Below are 17,384 nucleotides of genomic sequence, written 5' to 3' on the forward strand. Positions count from 1 at the left end.
GCATCTGGAGGAAGGCTTACAGCAGCACTATGTACAGCGGCCGAGGCATGGAAGCAGCCCAAAGGGCCATCAACAGAGGACTGGATAAAGAGGATGTGGTGTGTTTATACAATGGAGTACTACTCAGTCATAAAGAGAATGAAAATATCGCCATTTGCAGCAACATAGATGGACCTGGAGATTGTCATATTGAGTGAAGTCAGAGAGACAAATACATGGTATCATTTATATGCAGAATCTAAAAAAAAAAAATGACACAAAGTATTTACAAACCAAAAAAGACTCGGACATGGAAAACAAACTACAACTACAGTTACCAAAGTGGAAAGGGTGGGGACGGATAAGTCAGGGGTTGGGGATTAACAGACACTCTAAGTTAGACACACTAAGTTACTGTATACAAAATAGATAAACAGGGACCTACTATGGAACTATGTTCAATTTCTTGTAATAACATAATGGAAAAGAATCTGAAAAAAAATAAGCCCACGTGTATGTGTAACTGAGTCACTTTGCCGTACACCTGCCTGAAGCTAACATTGTAGATTAACTACACTTAAGTAAAAATCTAAAGATACCCCAAGATTTACAATGATAATTTACTACTGAAAATCAGCTTTGGGGCAAACAAGGGAACTGTCTCAGGACACAGAATACACCCCAAAGAAACACGGTGCAATCTGATGAGGGCCTGCCGTCCCAAGGCCCGCACTCAGCTCTGGGTGTGCAGGCCAGGTGGGGCCTGGGACCCTGCAGACGCAGTCCCCACCCCAGGGTCTGGTCGGGGAGCAGAGCCTGTGAGAAGGTCAAAGATGTCTGGAGGGTGTTCAGGATTCAACCTCAGATGGTGAGATCTAAAAACTGAAAATCATAACCTATCAGACCTTCCCTCCAACTGCCCAGTGGAAGATGAGAGCCGAACAAGTCACCTCGACTCGCTCACTCACCGGACAGACAGACTCGGAGGAATCAGTTTCCCTAGTCCAGTGTCTTCAGACAGCGGGGCTGGGGGTGAAGACCGCTCTTAGGACAGAGGGGCCTGGGGGCATGGGGAGGGCAGGGTGGAACCCCAGGCCAGGGCTGCAGAGGCGGAGTCGGGCTGGGCCTAACCCTTGGAAATGCCCACACTCACAGGCCGCCCTCCGCCCACGTGACTCTGGCCCTGCCCCGGGCTCAGGAAGGCCGCGTGCCCGGACCCCAGGTCACAGTGTGAAGGGAGGAACAACTGAACCCCACCAGGTCTCCAGCCCTTCCTTTCCTGCAACACCCACTGTGCCGTGGTTTCTGAGGTCAAGGTTGAGCTCCAAGCAGCCTCCACGTCCTGTGTGTCACTGGGTCGCCACCAAGGGGTGAGGGGCGGGTGAGCGGCGGGGCGCCTCCCTGTGAGCATCCCGGCTGGTCGGGGGGACCCCTGGCCAGTGCCTGTCCGGCAAACGCCCCGCAGGGGAGGGCTGTCACCGGCTGTCATCCACACCAGTCTGACCCCGTCGGTCCCTGTGAGAGCCCTTGGTGGGTGGGTGGGCAGGCGGGGGTAGGTGACCCCAAACTGGTCTCCCCTCCCCCTGCACGGACAAGCCCATGGGGCGAGGTGCTCAGCCCCCTCCAGCAGCTCCCCTGGAGCCAGTCCCCAGCAGGAGGGACCCTGGGAAGTACGGTCCAGGGGGCCAGGCCTTTGCAGGGAGGGAGGGCAGGCGGCCCCATCCTCCGGGCTGCATCCTTATCAGTCCTGCCTCTCACACCCGCTCTTGTGAAAGCTCCCGCCACCTCCTGGGCCCTCCAGCCTGTGACGGGAGCAGCCGTCCCTGCTCAGCTCAGCAACCCCGTCCGACCCAGGGCAGAGCCCCACCTCACACCCAGCAGGCCCTGCTGTCCCTCCCTGCGAGGCCCAGGCTGCCGGCCTGGGGGCCAGGGGTTGGTTCAGAGAAGTCCAAGTGCTGACTCTGACGTCCTCCTCATCCTGCAAGCAGAACTTGCAGACAGTTCCTCCTAAGACAGCCCCGTAGCAGCACAGAGCCAGCCCTCTGCTCCGCCTGGCTGGGACTTGGAACACACCAGGCTGACCCGGGGACAGCCCTGGGGACGGCTCCTGGCTCCTTAGCTCTCCTGAGAAGGCAGGCAGGACCCTGCTGTTAAATGCCCGGGACGACCTGTGGCCAGTTTAAAATCAGACTTTGAGCTCTGTCTTGTAATGGCTTATGAAACTTCCATTTTTCTTTAAAAAAGTGCACATCCAAATCCACACACGAATGAAGCTTATTCACGTGACCCAGGTCATCGGCCCAGAGAGCACAGCAGCTTCCAGTCAAACAGGAGCACAGGATTCTGAGCAACAAAAATTCACAGAATGATCCTTCAGGAACAGATGACATTCCTCTAACTTTAAAATGGGAGAAAAAGGGTAAAGTTTTAAAAGGACAAGAAAAATGAGTTTTTTTCATGAAGAAGATAAACATTAAGTCTGAGGACCACAGGACTTGCACCTCGTCAGGGGAGGAAAAGGCTGGAACGGAGTCCTTAGTGCCTCCTGGGAAAGGACAGGGCAGATCCCGGGATGCTTGTCAAAGCACTGATTCTCCAAAGCAGCTCTGAGGCGGTCAGCCCAGCACTGCGGGGGGGGGGGGGCCCACCGGGAGACCCCGGCCCTCCGGGAGACCCCGGCCCTCCGGGAGGCTGCTCTTCTGCTTGGTGGGAAGCACGCCCTAAAGCAATGGTGAAGAAAGCTGTCCAGACACACAGCACACGTCCAGCAAAACATCTGAAATTACTAAACTTGTTGGTCAAAATGGCTGAACCAGTATATGCAGACCCATTTCACTAGGACCCGGGCTGATGCTGAAGCAACTGCTCTGTGGCTCAGGTGTCACTCGTGTCGCAGACGACACAGTAGAAGAATTACATTGAAATTAAAATAAATTACTTCTTGACTCTCAATTTCCAACTCAGCGTGAACTGAAGCGGCATCCCGCCGATGTCAGTCAGGGCAGAGGACGAGACGTGCTGTCGCGCGTGTTGTGTCACCAGTGACCAAAGCGTGGCTTCACGTCAAGAGCAGCCCGCGAGCCCGCGAGGCCCGTCCCTGGAGGGGCCCACGACGGCAAGCTCTGGTCAGCTACCTAGTGTCGCCACCTCTGTCTTCTCCTGTCCTGGCAACTCCTGACTTCCGATATCAAAGATCGCACTTTCAAAATACACCACCAAGGTACTGGTGGCGTCACATAAGAACTTAACTTGGCTTGAGATGCAGCATGAAACGCAGTATGCATGTAACTTAAGTAGTTTTAAAAAAGTGTGTTATCCTCCCACCCCAAGGACTTTTAAAAAAGGTTTAAAAAGAAAGCACATGTTTTCAATCGCAGTGAATTTGAGGCAAACCGTAAACCACATCATTTCCCAGCAGCGATTCTGGTCCTAACCCCTGCAGTTTCCTTTCTCAGAGGTGGTGCAGTTAAGGCTTGTCCGAGACCTGACCTACTGTGTCAGAGGGACCATCTCTATGGAAACGGAACAGAGGGGCAGACGTTTGGGGACGCGGACGTTCAGAGCTTGAAGCACCGCATGTCCCACCGCTCGTCAGTGAAGGACGGGAGATCTCCGAAGTGTGACTGCATGATTTCATTATATGCAATTAAATCAAATAAAAAGACGATACTTATTTTGGAATTTTAAAACTTTTTACAGTGTGTTGTTGTATGAAGTGGCTGCAGCAGACAGTGCGACAGCAGACACAGCATGTGGGGTGGGCCCGCCTGGCGCACGAGTCAGAGGGGAGAGAGCTTAAGAGATACCGCAGTTGACAACCTTTCCCTCGGATGTTAACTTCTGGTCTATAAACTGGAAGGAAAGCTCGGACTTAAATACATAAGTAACATCAGTTTTGAGGAACAGCCCTTCCGGAGTCCTGTCCACCAGCCCGCGGGGCTCCTGGCTGGAGCAGCGACACCTGGGCTGGCCCCGCCGAGGCAGAGCGCACAGCCCGCGGCCTCTCCGCCCTCAGCTGGCCTTGTCCTGGAATACGTACAGGTTACTGGTGGCGGCCACAGCGACATTCTCCGCCGGGTGCCAGGCTGTGTACAGGACCTTCCTCATGAAGTCCAGGCTGTACACGCTGACCTTGTCCTTCTTCCGCTTTCCACGGGGACACACTGCGAGGTTTCAAGCTGGCCCGAGGCTTGCTGTTCTCTCTGGAAGCTTCCAGCGGAACGCCCCTCTGCATGTTCCTCTTGAACATCCTGAAGAAGCTGTTGTAGGAGCCGGTCACGATGGCGCTGCGCGGGACAAGCAGACACGCCTCAGCCGCCAGGCCCGCGGCCTGCCTACCCCAGCTCCGCACACCACACCGCACATTGGTTTAGAAATAAATGAAAAACCACAATGGTCAGGAGAGACAGGCAGTGAGAATTTCCTAGTGAATTTCGTATATAATCATGTCCATAAAAATAAACACCACAGAATAAAAAAGCAGAAAAGTAATGGATCTATACTTTTCATTACCATTAGTGTGTTTTCAAAGAAGGTAAAAGCCTGGACGCGGTCACCTGTCTGGTCGCGGCCAGTGGTCTGTTTACCTCCTGCCCTCTGTCCGGGACCCCAAGTCGGGCGCCACGCACTGTGTTCAACAGACGCCAGTGAGACCTGCCGCCACCTTCACTCTGAGTTGACCACAGCTTTTAAAACTTATTTTAACTTATAAAAGTTTCTTCACGTGAAGTAGCAGGTGTATAAAAAGTTAGAGAAGGCCTGAAACCCTGGGGTGAGCATGAGAAACGGGGCCCGTTCCACGGCAGAGTCTGGCCGCGGCCCCACGCGACGCCCCGGGACAGGACGCCAAGCACGGCCACCCGATGGCAGGCGCTGTTGGGTCTGAGCCGTGGCTTCGCAGCCGGCCTGGTTTTCTCTTGGCGGCCGCCAGGTGGGGAAGTTGGCGCCCCTCCTGCACAGCCGCCCGCCCCGGCCCAGGGGCACCCGGTCGTCGGGCCTCGTCCAAGCTGACCTTTGGGCAGCCACCCCGAGAGGCCTGGGGCTCCGTGCACGGTGCAGGGCTGATCCCGGCTGTGTGCAGATCCTTCAGGATCTGACCAATCTCATCTAAAACTTCACGCCAGGAAAAAAGATAACTCAGAAAAGAAAAATGACTCGCGGTGCTCCGGGCGTCACGGTCTCAATGGGAACTGCGCGGGGGACCCCGCGAGGCCCGCTGCCGGGTCTGGACGGCTGCCTGCCACCAGCGCGCGTCCCAGCCAGCTTCCGCGTGGAACACAAGGCCCATCAAAGGACAAGGAAGAAACGTGCTGACCTGCAGCTCACCTCTGTGCTTTCAAAACTCAACTGCAACAGTTATTCAGAACAGAGACTGGTAAGAGGTCTTTTTTCCAGGATGGAGTATTTTATTATCAACATTGACCACAAGGGCTATACACAACAGAAATAAAAGCGACCAACTTTACAAGTTCAGAGTTCCTGACGGACAACACGTGCCAGGGAGGGGGTGTCCCCACTGGCCGCTCCTCCACACAGTGTGAGAAGCTTCCTGAGCACCTGGCCAGGTGTCCCCTGCTCCCCGGGTGGGAACACTGCCAAACACAGGGGAAGTGGACTTGCAGGGAAGTGGCCGTGTCCACGTCTGCTCATACAACCCAGAGCAGGACAAAGTGGAACTGCTTGGCAGTGCCGTCCCGGGCAGGGGGGCAGGGGACGTCGGCAAGAGTGAATCAACAAGTGAACATCACCAGAAAGCTTCTGGCTGTACCCGGGCCACATCGTGTCTCAGGGCTGTGGCTGCGGCCGGCCCAGCCTGCATGGCCCTGGCACCAACCCCCTCGAGTGGCCCCTGCCTGGCCCTTGTGCCCGCCCCATGGGGTGTCTGTGGCGCACGTGCTGCTGTGCTGTGCCGCGAGGAGTGCAGTCCTCTGTCTACAACAGGGGCTCCGTGTCCTCAGCCAGCATCCAGGAGACACTTGGGTGGCACGCCGGCTTGAGAACGGGAGAGGCCTGGACCTGAAAGGGTTCCTCCTGTGCGTGCCCAGAGCTGCCTGCCTGGCACACCTGCCCTAAGTCAGACTTCCAGGCGAGGGAGGCAAGCTCTGGTGTCTTATCCCAGACGACTTATCCACCCAACCCAAGTCCCAGAAGACAAGCTTCCCTTGGGCTCTGTGTGGACGTTGGACGGATGCCTTTCCCACAGCCCCGAGGGCCCCTCCTGGCTCCTGTGGCCCCCACTCGGGCCTCACGCGCCCGTGAGCTCTGCTGTGCGCGTGAAGAGGTGCACGCGCCACATCCGACGTTCCTGGTGTCTGTGCCAGGACGTCCGTTCCCCCACCCCGCGGCCAGGGGCCAGGCCTCTGTGGCCCACACGACAGGCAGGCTCGACGCTGTGCGGACCCAACTGACGATGCGAGAGCCCCCCTCCCCCGACGGGGGACGAGCTCTCCGTGGGACACTGAAGACAGAGCCCTCAGCACCATGGTCTCAGTGGCACCTCTGAGGAACGTGCACGGGGAATACCCGGCGTCAGGGCCATGCTCCCGCCGGCCGCCTCCGCTTCCGTCCAAGAGCGACAGCCAGCTGAGGGCGTCTCCCTCCACTGCTCCCCGACAGCAAAGGCAAACGGGAACGTGGCCATTCCACACGTCACAGTCCGTGTTGCTTCCCCACTCCCTCCCTCGTCACTCATTTTGGAAATAATGAAAAATTAAACCGTATCATCCACTAAGCATTTTAAACGTGGCCCCTGCGAACCACGCACCGCGCCTGCCGTTTACACAGGGTGGTCACTAGTGGGCTGAGAAACCTGCCCAGACGTCCCCCTGTCCCCTCAAAGCCGTCACGGCAGACGGACGCTGGATGTGCCCACCGTCAGCCCACAGCCCCCCGCAGCCCCGGCGGCCTCCCCTGTCGCAGCCGCTCCGGCAGCCCCCGAACGTGTCGAAGACGCAGTGGTTCTTGTGCAGGCAGCACGGCCGGCCGCTGCGCAGGAGGTGCTGGTGCACCCTGGCGGGGAGCACAGGAGGGTCGGGGCGGTCGTGGGCGCAGCGCGGGCCAGCCCCGTCGTGGCCTCCCCTGGTGGGTCTCCACGGGCCGGCTCTCCATGCTGAGGTCCCACACCTTCACCGACGGGTAGTCCTGGGTCATCACGTACCGACCACTGTGGCTGAACTTCACGTCGGAGACGGAGGAGATAATTTCCGAGAAGGACCTACTGCTGGGGTCTTCCGGCTCTTCAAAAACTGGAAGACACAGCGTTTTCAGCTTCTGTTTAAACACCTGAGAACAAATCATTTTCAAGTCCAGGTAGGACTCAGGCCCCCCAACCCGAGACACCAGAGGGCTTGGCCCTGACACTGCTCCCGATCCCACTCTTTCTGAAGCTCAGGCCCCCGTCTCGCCCCGGCTCGGAACCAGCATCTCCACGGATGAGGCCCTGGACAGAACCAGACCGCTCCCTGCGACTGTCGGACCGCTTTCTGGCGAGGCCCCGGCACTGACCTGATGCTGTCGCTGCCAAACCCGCGCCAGGTCCTGCCCCAGAAGGACGTGAAGGGCATCGTGTGAGGATGCAGCTGCGCTCGGGGCCGACGAGGCCAGGAGCTGCTCAGGGACCCGCAGCTGGGAACGCCACGGTCCAGGTTTGAACCACCAGGACAGCTCGTCTGTCACAGCCGCCAGGGAAGGGGTTTTCTTCGCTGTTCAGCAGTCACGACAGATGCTAACAAAATCGAGTTACCACTTCCGGGAAGATTCCAAATGCTCCCTTGGCATACCTTGGACAAGCAGCAGTAACTCGACAGCCCTCCGCCTGCGCCGAGGCCCCCACCACGCACCGACACCAGCGCCCCAGCTCTGCCGCGCTCTTGGCTCGGTCAGTTCTGGGCCAGGAGGTCTGGACCTCCTTTCATTTTCGGCTGCTTTTGATTTTTTTTTTAATGTTGGAACCTATGTTTGCTGGCTCTGCATCTGAAGTTAATTCTAAGCGAGCTGGTGGCAATACCGAGCATTTACTCAAATAAATGTGCTGACAAAACAACCGCTGCAATCTAAACCTGGTTACGCCAGAGTGCTACCTGGAAAACACAGGCCAAACATTGTAAAAGACTCATTTTTCTTTGCAGGAATTCTACTAGAAGTACAGACTTCTTTAAAACGCACTTCAGCCTCAAAGAGAGAGAATAAGGCAGAGGGGTCACTGAGAGCCAGCCGTCAAGCACGCTTCGCGGCGGCAGTGCTGGGGCCGCCCGCGCTGCGCCGGGAGGCACCGGACAGGCCTCCTGTGGGGACACGAAGTCCGGTGCTCTCACCAGGACGGCGCCACCTCTCAGTGTTGGGACGCGGGGGCCAAGCTGCTAGCACACACGGCACATGCGTGTCCATGACACACGGACCACCGGTTTTCCACAAAGTGGGGCCTGCTCGCTGCGGCTGAAAGCAAGAACCAAACCAGTCCGTTCCTCGCCTGGGCGGGACTTTGCGGCCCAGCAGATTAAAGTGCTGGCCTTTCACCTGAGGGAAGGGGCTTCCATCCCGCAAGCTCTCTGTGCGCGGAGCCCACTCCACCACCGAGACGTCACGGCGAAGGGTGTCCCGCGGCCCCGGCAGAGGCCCTGGTGCAGCGTGGCAGGGTGCAAAGGTGCCGTCACGGCAGCTCGGCCTCGCGCCCCGCTCTGTTCAGCACTGGGCAGAGCCTCGCTGGGCCTCAGGAGCCGGGGCCGGGCCTGCGCTGGCGGGCCCAGGCAGAGCACAGGGAACCGCTGTCTAGCGTTGGAGGCCACACGGCCTAAAGGAGGCGTTTAAGCCTGCTGGGCACTTACACTCGGAACAGCGGTTGCACAGCCTGCCAGTCCCCCTCTGCTGCTGTAGCCCAGCACGCCGCAGCGGCGCGGGTGGAACACGGCCACCGTGACCACCTCCGCCAGCTCCTCCATGTCGGCCGGCGTGATGTCCATGACGTCTAGGGTGCTGGGCTAAGGCTCAGGCTTGCAGACGGGGCAGTGCGCACGGTGGGTTTACCAGATCAGGTGGGAAGGAGGCGCAGCCACGAAGAGGGTCTACGTCAGTGTGGTGACCAGACTCAGCGACGTGCCTGGCCTGCCTGGCGGGGCTGCGTCCACATACACGAGTGCCGATCCTGCTGCTGCTGGCATTTAATGAAGACTTAAATGAAAAGACTGGTGTTTAATGAAAAATGCAAGGTAACACGTTTCAAAAGATGTAAGTAAGAAAAACAGGCAGGTCCCCAGCCGCACAGCAGCCCCACACCAACATACACAGAGACACGCACGAGGACCGCCAGATTCCAAGATTCTGCTCTTGTAAGCATCGGACACAAGAGCTCGTTCTGAGGAGTCAGAACACCCCAGACACACGGGGTGGCTGTCAGGGCGCAGGTGGTGGGACCCCCACCTCGCCCAGGGGAGTGGGTCCAAGACACCTCAAAGAGTGCCAACAGACGCAAGAGAGCACGCGACGGCTTCTGGGCTTTATCGTCCCCTCCGCGAGGAAGGACATCTGCAGCGCGGCGGCGGGGCAGAACTCTCAGGAGAACAGGGAAGGCGTGACCGCACGAACAGACCTCACAGACCTTGAGAGAAACGTGAGCTTCCGACAGGAAGAAATGACAACAGATGGTAAAAGATTTCACAAAAATGAACACCAAATTAATAGGAGATACCCTAATTCAGCAAGAAGCAAAGAAATTAAGAACTGTCCTGGTTTCATAGAACTGGAAAGCTGTTTTTTAAAAGAGCCGATGTCCTGCTGAAAACAAGTTCTTAGCGACTGTGGGGAGCCCCCGCCCAGCCGCGCCCAGCTAACCAAGCGCATGAAGATGTGAGAACACAGTCACGGCTGCAGCACCCTGTCCACGTCCTGGGCTGGAAGTGACCTCAGCTCCAAGGGTGGAAAGAAAACGAAGCCTGCAAGTGATGATGAATCTGCATTCCTGCTGACAGAAAGACGCACAGAATGTTTTAAGAAAGAACGAGGCTGGTGGCGGGGGCTCAGGCCACGCTCCAGGTAGCCGCCAAGACCTCCGCAGCCTCGGCTTTCACGGTAACCCAGGAGGCACGTTTTAGTGCCGCAACTTCACAGAGGAAGAGAAAGGCTGGGAGACGCCCAGCGACCCGATGGTACGGCCGCCGAGCTGAACCTGGGCCTCCTGACCCTCCTACCGCGGGGATACTGCGTCCCCCGTAGAGGACAATCCTAGTGGCTGCAAAAACATACACTGTCTGTAAAGACAGAGACAGCCTGGAGGAAGATGCATCCAACCACTCATCGTCTGTCCCCGGAAGGTGGGACTATGGAGAGAACCTTCCTCTGTATTATTTGATTTTTGTTTAAAATTGTCATATATTAGCAGAAGAATTATTAAAAATATAAGGGTTTAAGGAAAATAAAGAGAAAGCAGGGGCTGTGGTTTCTGCAAAGTTGAAGAGAGAAGGGGTACGGGGTGGGGAGCATAGCGACCTCCAGCATCTGGCCCCGGGTGGGACAACCCCGGCCGCTTCCGGGTGCCCGTGGGACAGGACCTCCGCACCTCTCCGTACAGCGAGTGACCAAGTCAGGTAAGTCACCGAACCAGTGGAAGGACAACCAGTAACACAGGCTACGTGTGAAACGCTAGCACCGGAACCCCCGAGAGTCACGTGAGTAAAGCCCCGCGTCAGCCTCAGCGCAGGCCTGGAGGGCGCCGCCCGGGAGGCAGGCTGTCGTGGGGCTCCCTCGTTTCCTGGAGGGACCAGTGACTCCCAAATGCCCAGTGAGCCAGCGCTAGTCACATCTCCATCTTCCGAATAGCAGCACCATCCGGCCAACTAAGAGACTAAACAGCCTGTCTTCTGAAACTGAGTTCTTACACAGTCAGTCACTTCTTGGGTTGGGTTTAAAAATGCCTGTGACTCAACTGGGGAGGCAGGAGTTGAGGCTGTTCCCACTACCAGAGAACTACTCCCAAAGGTGCAAGTTTCTGTTTTTAGGGAAAAACACTGTGAATCACAAAGAATGGACGCGTTAGGCCACCACGCGGCGAGCCACACCCAGAGGGGAGACTCTGGGCTATGGGGAGAGCGAGGTGGGGGCGCCTCCCCAAGACTGGCCCCAGGGAGGGCCTGCGACACACGCGGCCGAAGGGTACTGAAGCTTCTGTCTGTGCTTCTAAGTGCCACAGATTAATTCTCAGGTCATCTGCAGAAAGATGTTTCATGATCACTACTGAAATGGAATTTGTATAATACATGTGAGCATTTGCAAAAATTTGGCATGGACTGCTTCTGCCATATGGTCCATGGGCTTCAATATTGGGACCTAAAAACGGAAGGAAATAGGAATTCAAAACAAAGACCCCAGTAGAACAAAATAAGAACACTTAGAGAAGATAACAAAAAGGAGCAAGTCTACATTCACAGCTGAGGAAGAGTATGTGCAGGCGACACCCAAGCATGCGCTCAGCAGGGCTGTGGAGGCAGACCAGAGGGGGCGGGGGGGGGGGGCAGGCCGCCCTGAGCCGCTGCTCGGACCAAGGGGGCTGCACTGGTGCTGAAGAAAAGCTCAAGTGGCCATTGGACCCTGATGCCTAGTGACGTGGCCATGGCCAGCCTTCCTGGGGGACAGACTCAGGCCCTCCCTCTCTCCCTGCAGCCTCGGAGTGAGAGTTGGGTGCAGGAGCTCCTCAACCCCTCGGCGAGGCCTGCACCTCAGTGCCACCCCAGCACCCCGGGTGTGCAGGGCGGGGTGGGGGTGGGGGTGCGGGGACTGCAGGAGAGCTCGGGGCCAGGGTGGGGCAGGGAGCCACGAGGAGCCCTCGCTGATTGGGCACTGTTCAGCCTGTGAACAGGGTGGAGTTTTTCACTTACACGGCAGAGGTGGGGTGTTTTGGTTTGTATATTACACTGCAATAAAAGGTTTTTTAAAAAAGGCCCCCAAACCCTATCTGTGGTGAGCGCTGTGGTCAGGAATGGGACATCCGCACAGAAGTGTACGGGCTGGAGAGGAGCCCAGCCCGGCGAAGGGCGAGAGGAGGGGGCTGGCCCCGCACACATGGGGCCAAAGCTGGGGACACCGTCGTGGGTGGCAGTGTCACATGTGAGAAAGGAGGGACAAAGGCCCACCTCACTGACATCTGGCAGCAAGGAAGGCAGAAGATTCACACTTGTAACAAAACACTAGTGACAGTGTTATTTTTTTAAATTAAAAGCCAAAAGAAAGAGCATCTAGAAAGGGCGGGAGGAAATCTCTTCAGTCTTCTCGGGCCGAAATTCTGTAAAAATGAACTTGGGGAAATATGTATGACACACTCCCCTCATTTCGAAGCAGTTAACTGCATCGTCTGGAGTGGGGAGTGCTGGTTCCGCCAGGACTAGATCAGCCTGCCACACCCTCTATCGAGTCTCTAATTAAAACACGTTCTGTCTGTAACATCGACAACAGAGAGCCCTTCTTACAATTAAATCCCTTTTCTGGCACTAAAAGAATTTAAGAGGAAAGCAAAGTTTCTGTTCCCCTTCAAAAACTGTCTTCCTCTTAAAGTTCAAAGTAGTCCGTGAACTCACAAAGCAGAGTCCATGCAGAGAGGCCGGCCTGTGGCCGTGCCCATGGCCCTGTGGCGACGGTGACACCCTGCCTCTCACGGGCTTTGCTCCAGCCATCCTCTAGGCCAGCTCTGTTGAGGCTGCAGGCAGGAAAGGGGCCTTGCATAGAAGACCTAGAGGCCTCCCGGCCTGGGCCTGTGTGCACCCGGCGTGGGGAGCAGGCCTGGCTGGGAGCTCGGGGCTCCTGCGGAGGGTGAGCCGGGCTGGGAGGCAGAGGACTCAGACCAGCCCACCGGGCCCCGGCACCATGGCTCTATCACACCTGCAGTTCAATGGAGCAGTTTACATGCTGTAACTGTAAAGCTAGTGTCACTGTCACCTGCAGTGGTTTATCTGCAAACTACCACTACTTCATGGATGCGGAAGCATTAGCGTGGCGTACGGACACCACCACCGTCTGACCAGAACATCAGGGTCCAAGTTAGGGTTCAGGTGTGAACAAATTACACAGCTCTCTCGGCCTCAACTTCCCAGGAATATGGGGACACGACTGGCCCACGAGGTCTGATGGCGACTCTGCCCCAGCCCATCCCACTGTTAGGAATTCCTAACTGTGGGCAGCACTGCCTTCACTGCTGGGCTGCGACCCGTCCTGGGCACCCACCACCACAGCCCCTGCGTGCCCCCAGCACGGGAGAGCTCGAGGGCCACCGCAGCGGGGCGAGGGATGGGGGAGCTTTCTGCAGTGGTGCCCCCTCTGCAATACCGCAGCTACCAACCCAGAATGTGTTCACCAACTCGGCCTTCACTTGAGAAGCAATACTTTAACAAAGTCTTTAAACCGCACTGACAAACCAACCAACCAGCCAACCATTTTCAAGTGAACCAGGTGGCTGGTTCAGGGAGCACCTCTGAAGTGACGCTGGTGCAGGTCACCTGCGGCTGGCCTGCCCGGGCGGGGCAGCTCTCCTGGTGTCCCTGCGGCGCATCCGGCAGGGCGCAAGCTTGTTCAACCTCCTTCACGTATTTCATTTTACTAAAGACACCACAGCAACACTAGGCCAATTACAAGACACTAGATTTTAAGTTTTACTGGGTTTCACTGGTGTTAAAATGTGAAAAAAATCTAGGTATTAGAACGGATAAAACCTGCTCACCCCATCTATTCGTCGGGGCACCGAGAAGGGAGTGAGGAATTTAACAATTCAAAAAGGCAGTGACGATGCTCTTGGCCTGACAGGCGAGGAACCCCGAAACATCCAAACTTGCCTTTTTTTCAACCAACATATGCTACTTCCTCCAGAGAAGTGATCTGAGTCCCGTCTGGACTTCAACCCTGCCAACGTGCTACTCTGAACCTTTAGAATAAAGGCAGTTGGTACATTTAGAAAGACCTGTTGTGGAATTAAGTCTGAGTCTTTTTAGTATCATCATGTCTTCTGACAGCAACATGACTGACATTCTCTTTTGTGAGAATCCGGGGACTCAGGCTTCATTAACAAGCACACATCAAATGTAAATAACCTCCCAGATCAGAAGGCAGGTTTCACAGTATTTGAACTTAACAGATTCTACAAACAGCTGACGTGAGCGTGATTACTAATGAATTTATGAAAAGCACCGACAATGCAAAGAAAACGTGGCGCGTACCCGGAGTGCTGTAATTCTAAATGGGTCTCGAAGTCGTCCATCTTCATCCTTCAAGCTGTAACCTTCTGCTCTTTTATCCCATTCACTTATTTTCCATAATTTAATAGTTTTATCTGAAAACAGAAACCTCCTTCTCCATAGTAAAAGAAAAACCACATCATGCTCCACTATCAGCTGAGTGTTCTGCTAAGAACTCTGAGGTTCCACGTCCGTTCACAGGCCAGGAGTATCTGCACGTTAGTGTTTCCAGTTACAAATACTGTTTTCTGCAGTCAGTAAAGACGAAGAAACACAGAAACGTAGTGCTGCGAGGATGTGCGTGTGCATGCGCTGAGCTTTCAACCCACCTCCTGCTACCCAGCTAGTCATTCACCCTCCCCCACCCCGAAGCTCAAAGCAGAAGTAACTTCCAGGAAGGGTTAAAGTAAGAAGGGATCTACACACAGAAAGTTAAAAATAAAATGCTAAACCAAACAGCCACTGGGGAAAAAAAAAAACCTCTTACCATTTGCAGAGAGCAGAAAGTGAGCAGCATTCTGTTGCGGTAACCATCCAATTTTATTAATTTTTCCCTCAATTTCTAGACTTTTCAAACAGTAAAACTCTGGTCTATGACTTTGACAGGTACTGTAGACTTTGTATTCTCCCATAGAGTGAGGGCGGCTTTTATTCTGCAAGGAAACATGAAACTGCTTTAATAAACAAAGCAGTGCAGAGAAACATTTGGTACCAATTTGAGCATCAAATGACCACACACAATTTTAAAAGTTAGCAAAAATCCTCAGTCCAAAAACTATCAAGCAGAGGACACTCAGAATTACTTTACTGGGAAGAAACAAAGAAGGAAGCCGACTCCCAGCCCCGCCCCCCCACTGCTGGGCGCCTGCTCTCTGGGACAGGCGGGGCTCCTCCGCGGGGGCGCACTGGCCCTGGCCGCCTCTGCGCCACCTGGGCGTGGTGGGGCGGCTCTGAGGGAGGCTGCAGGGCCCACAGAGGTGGGCACGGCTGCAAGCCGGCCCTGTGGAGAGTGTGCTGGCCGGCCAGCGTTCTCCAGGAGCGAGCCATGGGGACGCACACGTCACCAGCAGCTGTGCCAGCCAGCCGACACACGCTCGCACCACCAGCAAGGGGGGCTGACCGGCAGTCCCGAACGAGCACCACACAGCAGTGACGATGAACTGAACAGCGGGGGCAACTCTGCAGCACGTGCAGGAGCAGCAAGATACCCACCCACAGCAAGCGCCCTCTCAAGGGCACACACACACACCCCCACACACACTCACCCCCCCCCCCCTTACACTGTAGTGAAAACAGAAACCACCTAATGACCAACTCTGGGAAGGTAGAGGGATAATGAATTAAGACTTGGGAGTGACATGGAAAGATAAAACGGGGGAAGAGCACACAGGGGGCTTCATCAGTGTGCCCAGGGTTGTTGTTTTTAAATTTTTTATTGAAGTGTAATTGACTTACAAGGTTAGTTTCAGGTGCACAGCAGAGCTATTCAGCCACATACGTACAGTCTCTCCAGATGCTTTTCCATTATGTTACTACAAGAACTATATTCAGATATAGTTCCCGGTGCTCTGCAGCAGGTCCTGGTTTACCTATTTTACACATAGTAACGTGTGTCTGTTAATCCTCATCCCCTAATTTATGCCTCCCCGCCCCTTCCCCTTTGGTAACTATAGCTTGTTTTCTATGTCCATGAGTCTGTTTTGGGTTTACAAATAGAATTTGTATCATTCTTTTTTTCAGATTCCACATAAAAGTGATATCATATATCTGTCTTTCTCCATCTTACTTCATTTAGTATGATAATCTCTTAAGTCCATCCATGTTGCTGCAAATGGCATTATTTTATTTACTGCTGAGCAGCACTCCGTTGTATAAATACACCACATCTTCTTTATCCAGTCATCTGCTGAGGCTGCTTCCATGCCTTGGCTGTTGTAAACAGTGCTGCTGTGAACACTGAGGTGCATGTGTCTTTCCTTTTCAATTTTCTTTGGGGCGTAATTAGGCTTATTTACTTATTTTTAACAGGGATACTGGGGACTGAACCCAGGACCCCGTGCATGTTAAGCACGCACTCCAGCAGGGAGCTATACCCTCCCGCACGTGTCTTTTCAAATCAGAGTTCCCTCCAGATACACACCCAGGAGTGTTATTGCTGGTCACATGGTGAGTCTGCTTTAGTTTTTTAAGGAACCGCTATACTGTTCACTACAGTGGCTACGTCCATTTTCATCACCACCAGAGTGTAGGAGGGCCCCCTTTTCTCCACACCCTCTCCAGCATGTGTTTGAAGACTTTTTAATGACAGCCATTCTGACTGGTGTGAGATGATAACTTCACTGTAGTTTTGATTTGCAGTCTCTAAAAATTAGCGATACTGAGCATCTTCTCATGTGCCTGTTGGCCATCTGACTGTCTTCTTTGGAGAAATGCCTGTTTGGGTCTTCTGTCCTTTTTTTGATTGGGTTGTTTGTTTTCTTGATATTAAGCTGCATAAGCTGTTGTGTATTTTGGAAAACAGTCCCTTGTCGGTTATGTGATTTGCAAATATTTTCTCCCATTCTGTATGTTGTCTTTTCGTTTTGTTTATGGTTTCCTTTGCTGTGCAAAAGCTTTTAAGTTCAATCAGGTCCCATTTGTTTACTTTTGCTTTTATTTCCATTACTCTAGGAGCTGGCTCAAAAAAAAATTGCTGAAATGTATGTTGAAGAGTGTTCTGCCTGTTTTCCTGTAGGATTTTTGTAGTATCTGATCTTCCATTTAGGTCTTTAATCCATCTTGAGTTTATGTTTGTACGTGGTGTTAGAGAACGTTTTCATGTCCTTCTTTTACTAGTTGGCTGCCCAGGCTTCCCAGCACGACTTGTTGAAGAGCCTGTCTTTTCTCCACTGTGTGTTCTTGCCTCCTTTGTTGTTAATTAATTAACTGACCATAAGTGCGTGCGTTTGTTTCTGGACTATTCATTGGGCTCCACTGACCTGTGTATCTGCTTCTGTGCCAGCACCACACTGTGTGGACGACTGTAGCTTTGTAGTATAGTCTGAAGTCAGGGAGCATGATTCCTCCAGCTCTGTTCTTCTTTCTCAAGACTGTTTTGGCCATTTGGGGTCTTTTGTGTTTCCATACAAATTAAAAATGGTTTTGTTCCAGCTCTATGAAAAATGTCACTGACAGTTTGGGATTTATCTGCACATTGCC

General features: G+C 54.3%; 1 protein-coding gene and 1 long non-coding RNA gene across 2 annotated transcripts in view; both read right to left on the reverse strand.

Moving 5' to 3' along the window:
* Positions 1-3,649: 3,649 nt before the first annotated feature.
* PPP2R2D (protein phosphatase 2 regulatory subunit Bdelta) overlaps positions 3,650-17,384 on the reverse strand; it is a 30,502-nt gene continuing 16,767 nt past the window's right edge. The window contains 2 exon segments of the mRNA XM_074373365.1: positions 3,650-4,144; positions 4,146-4,265. Of these exon segments, the coding sequence (XP_074229466.1) occupies positions 3,991-4,144; positions 4,146-4,265 (274 nt within the window). The 3' untranslated portion in view covers positions 3,650-3,990.
* On the reverse strand, positions 5,362-14,704 carry LOC141579054 (uncharacterized). The gene is made up of 2 exons (XR_012510037.1): positions 14,674-14,704; positions 5,362-14,281 (listed from the first exon to the last, which is right to left on the reverse strand). It is a non-coding gene; the product is annotated as an uncharacterized LOC141579054 (long non-coding RNA).

The sequence above is a fragment of the Camelus bactrianus genome, chromosome 11 (genome assembly GCF_048773025.1).
Source record: "Camelus bactrianus isolate YW-2024 breed Bactrian camel chromosome 11, ASM4877302v1, whole genome shotgun sequence".
In the NCBI taxonomy this organism is placed as follows: domain Eukaryota; kingdom Metazoa; phylum Chordata; class Mammalia; order Artiodactyla; family Camelidae; genus Camelus; species Camelus bactrianus.